The 4175-nt window shown below is 41.4% G+C and overlaps 1 protein-coding gene across 1 annotated transcript; it reads right to left on the bottom strand.

Moving 5' to 3' along the window:
• Nucleotides 1-385: 385 nt before the first annotated feature.
• Nucleotides 386-1198, bottom strand: LOC137317444 (probable G-protein coupled receptor 139). The gene has a single exon (XM_067980788.1). The coding sequence runs from the start codon at nucleotides 1196-1198 to the stop codon at nucleotides 386-388; it is 813 nt and encodes a 270-aa protein (XP_067836889.1).
• Nucleotides 1199-4175: the final 2977 nt, after the last annotated feature.

Genomic DNA, 4175 nt, shown 5'->3' with positions numbered 1-4175 from the left:
AGTGTGTATGATGGGAAATAATCATCAACCGAAAAGGAGGATTTGATTTTATTCATTTCAGGATTAAACATTTAATGTTGAAATCATATTATTTCCAGACTAATAACAGCGAACCATTTCATGTTAGAATCACATCTTGTATCATTTCACAACATCGCATTTGTGTCAAATATATTTCCTGTCTGACATTTCCAAAATGTATTTGAAGTTTTGGATTGATATCAGTTACTTTATTGACCTCTTTAATGTCAATGGATGGTAAAATCAGGCACGATGAATTACGGGTGCCTGATCCGCTACCGCCCGTCTTACGCCACCGCCAAACGTGAAAATCTACGCTCATTGACTTTTTATTTAATTTGGGATGAAAGGTCTTTAGATGTTTCTATGATTTAACGAATGTAACAATTTTATTCAGTGGGTATTTCACCCCGTTCTTCAGCTCCTCTCTGAATTTAGTCTGGGTCACAACATAAATACACGTGTTGGTGCAGGAACTGAGAAGTTGAAGCATGAATGCGGCTGACTCAATGTCACTGGCCGTATAGTACTGGACATTTGCTGTACGCGGAGAGATAATGTAAAAAATGAATGTGCTCCATAACAATATAAAACTGCCTGATATACTGAAGAGTAAAATGATGGATTTCCTTCGATTCTCCATCTCTGGATCCTTGTAATTTTCTCCATTGCTGCGACCCCGGAGTCCCCGGCGGACGCTGCTCGCTACTAAAATGTGCCTGGCGGTGAGAAGATTGAACAGCAAAATCAGAATGAATGGGAGACAAGGCGTTAACACAAGATTAAACAAGTCAAAAGCTGCCCAAGCGGATGAAGTGAAAAAGGTCGTTTTCAAGACACAACCCCGGGGTATATTGTCCATTATATATTCCGGGTCAAACACGAAGCACCAAGGAATGTTCAGTAAACAGCTCAGCGCACTCACCACCCCGATAACAGCAGCCGCCGTTTTCTCGGTGCAATATTTTGTTTTCAGCTTCTGACAACAAATGGCCACAAATCGATCAAAGGTGAAAACCACTGTGAACCAGACAGAGGCCGTTGAAGCTGTTGAAATCAGGATGGCAATTAGGCGGCACACTGGGGTAATGGTCAAGAATGAAACTGGGAAATAAATCTCACCAATCCCCCTTAACATAACATCGGTGATAACGACCAGGAGATCGGCTGCCGTCATTCCCACCAGGTAGCGAGTGATACATTTAGAGAGACCGCACTTTCCTCGAGACAGGATTACAATCGCCACCAAGTTAACTGTAAGAGAGAGAAACGGAAGCAGAGAAATTAATGGTCAGACCTGGAGCCAAAGTAGCAGTTTGAAAGGATCTGTGATGAATTTTCCAGATTTGTTGCTGCATCAAACGATGGATACTGATTCACTGACCTGGGCAACGCTTTCGGGCAGAGAAATGTTTTTAAACACAATGATCAATAAAGAATTGGGAAATTGATAGAGGAAGTTAATAAAGTGAACACCTGATATACTGCAAAGGCCGAGTCAGGGCGTAATGCTGGTGGGGAAGGAGAAGGAGTTTTCATAAGCTGGAATCCAACGGGTTTCATTCGAATTTGGGCTCCAGGTGGACGGGAGAATGAACGAGGGCCCGGAAGGTGAGGGGATAGTGCTGTTAGTTTGAGAGAGTGAACAGGGGCCAGCACAGGACGGGAAAGGCCGAGATTCGAAACGGTGTGTTTGAGGTTTCGGAGCGGATTGAAAAAAAGGCAGCATGGAGGCCGATCCAGTTGCTGAGATTAGAAGGGAAATATAGAAAAGGACATGAAGGAGCTGGAGGGGAGACAGGAGCAGGTGGTCTGGGAAAAGGGATAAACTGAAGCAACGAATGAGGAGACAGAGGATTCAATGCAGTGAGAGGAGAGTCTGGGATTCAGAGGGAGAGACTGCAACAGAGTGTTCGCGGAAATCTAATCTATAGGTCCCAGTAACATAACGCAAGTAATGAATTCAAGCTTTAATGTTTTCAATAAATTTACTTTGCACATTCAATAAAATTACATTAAAATGCATTAATTGAATTAGCCTCGTTCTTTATTGAATTAATTTGACACAAAACATTTAGAATATAACATCCTAATAATTCAATGCGATCAAGAAATCACTGATTTTATTCTTTAAACACATTTCAGTTATGTTTATTTATTCAGTCAGTAAACAAGTGAAAGGAACATTCACATAAACAGACTGAGGACCTGATAGCGATAAACAAACCCAGCGAGGGTACAATAAAACTCTCACAATCTGACAACATCCTAATAACATCTTCAAGTCACATTTCCTCTTCATAATTGTACTGGAAGTTTCACCAGTTCATTCCAATGAATTATTCACACCGCTGCTGCTTTCCCTCTCCCCCTCTCTCTCTCTTTCTGTGTGTGTGTGTATCTTTCTCTCTGTCTCTATCTTTTTCTCGTCCCTTCTCCCTCTCACTCTCGTTTTCCTTCTCAGTCGCGTTCACTATCGCTCCCGTTTAACTTTCGCACTGCGTCTCCTCTCTTTCTCATGCCCCTTTTCACATCCGGGTAAGTCCGAACATCCTGCGCCTGCTTTCTCTTCACCAGCCCCGTGTTCCAACGATCCTATTCTTAGTGTCAGTTTGTTAAATGGTGAAGCCTTTATGAACAGTTTAATGTTTCCACAGATCATCCAAGTCTCCACCTGTTCACCTACACTGTTCACTTCATCTACAATGCATGGAATAAACAGAATTGAATCCCTCTTCCAGACGGACCTCACAATAATTGAAATTCCTTCTCCTGTAATTATAAAGTACAGCGTTAGATGGCGGCATTGTTCAATTAACAAAACACCAACATCACCGCTGCTACTAAAAATCGACAAATAAATAGAAGGGCTCGTGATTCCAACAGATAAAGTGCAAACTGATACAACATAACCTCAAAATATTGCATTGCACAGTGAATTCATCCACAGTTAATCAGAGAATGAGATGTGAAAGAATCAGCATCAAACTCAGTTCAGTAATCAGACATCTGAAGCGGCATCAGATACACACACAATGAAATGATCTTTCATAACAGTGATAACCAATAAATGCATTGAAATCCCTGATAAACTGAACCATGTTATCTGGGAGGGAAGACATTGCACTGCCTCCTTGTAACACTGAGACCGTGAGCTGTCTCATGACCAATCACTGAAAACACTTTTATGAAAAAATATTCCAGGAGAGGTTAGTTCCACAACATGAAACTGTTAACAGCTCCTGGTGGTCTGATACCAGCTATTAGCCCAGACACCTGATTCCAAAACATTCCGTACAGACAATATTTCAGTAACAATGCCAAGGTTAGATCTACAAGATCACAACGCATACAATGCAGCTGCTGCAAGACAAAAAGACAAGACAAGAGACTTAGGACAGTCGATCAACTGATAGAACCGAACAGTCCATGCGTAATACACGATGGGAGAAAAATTGTGCCAAGTACAGTAGCAGAGTTAATATGGATTTACGCCATGAACAGCTGAGATAATGGCTTACCTGGAACCCCAACGGCTGCAAGAACAGGATAATAAATACATTCTACCTGATACATTACTGAATATCCCATTTCTGTGAGAAGCAATGACTTATGTTGGCCTGGAAAGCGCAGCTCCGGCAGGCAGTCTGTGTGGATTCATTACAGCGATCCCTGATTTATACAGGAGGTAAATCTCCACTGACACGGTTATTCCCCTGATCATTGCTATTAGTTACAGTCATCTGAACAAACACATTACATCAGCAGCTATGCCTCCATGTAAATGATGACGTGGATATATCACAAACTTCTCAAAGTTCAGAACCTTGTCTTAATGAGACCTCTCTGAGGAATAAAGTTAAAAGCTGTGCTCAACAATGAGCGGCTTCATTTACAGTTTTCATATAATTGTATTGACCATGTTCCCAGTTAAAGTATAAATTTTGAGTCTCTGACACGAAGGCAGCCTCTAAAAGGGACCCCATCCTTTCAGGTAGTAATTAACAACTCTCTGTGTGAAAATTATTCTCCTCATTTCCCCTCTAGTTGCTTTGCCAATTATTTTAAACCAATGTCCTCTGGTTACCAATCCAGTTGCCAGAGTAAACGGTTTCCCCTATTTGCTCTATAAAATCCCTCATTATTTTGAACAC

The sequence above is a fragment of the Heptranchias perlo genome, unplaced genomic scaffold (assembly GCF_035084215.1).
Source record: "Heptranchias perlo isolate sHepPer1 unplaced genomic scaffold, sHepPer1.hap1 HAP1_SCAFFOLD_62, whole genome shotgun sequence".
NCBI classification, from domain to species: Eukaryota; Metazoa; Chordata; class Chondrichthyes; order Hexanchiformes; family Hexanchidae; genus Heptranchias; species Heptranchias perlo.
The sequence above is the reverse complement of the archived record's forward strand: the minus strand, read 5'-3'. Positions and strand labels throughout refer to the sequence as shown.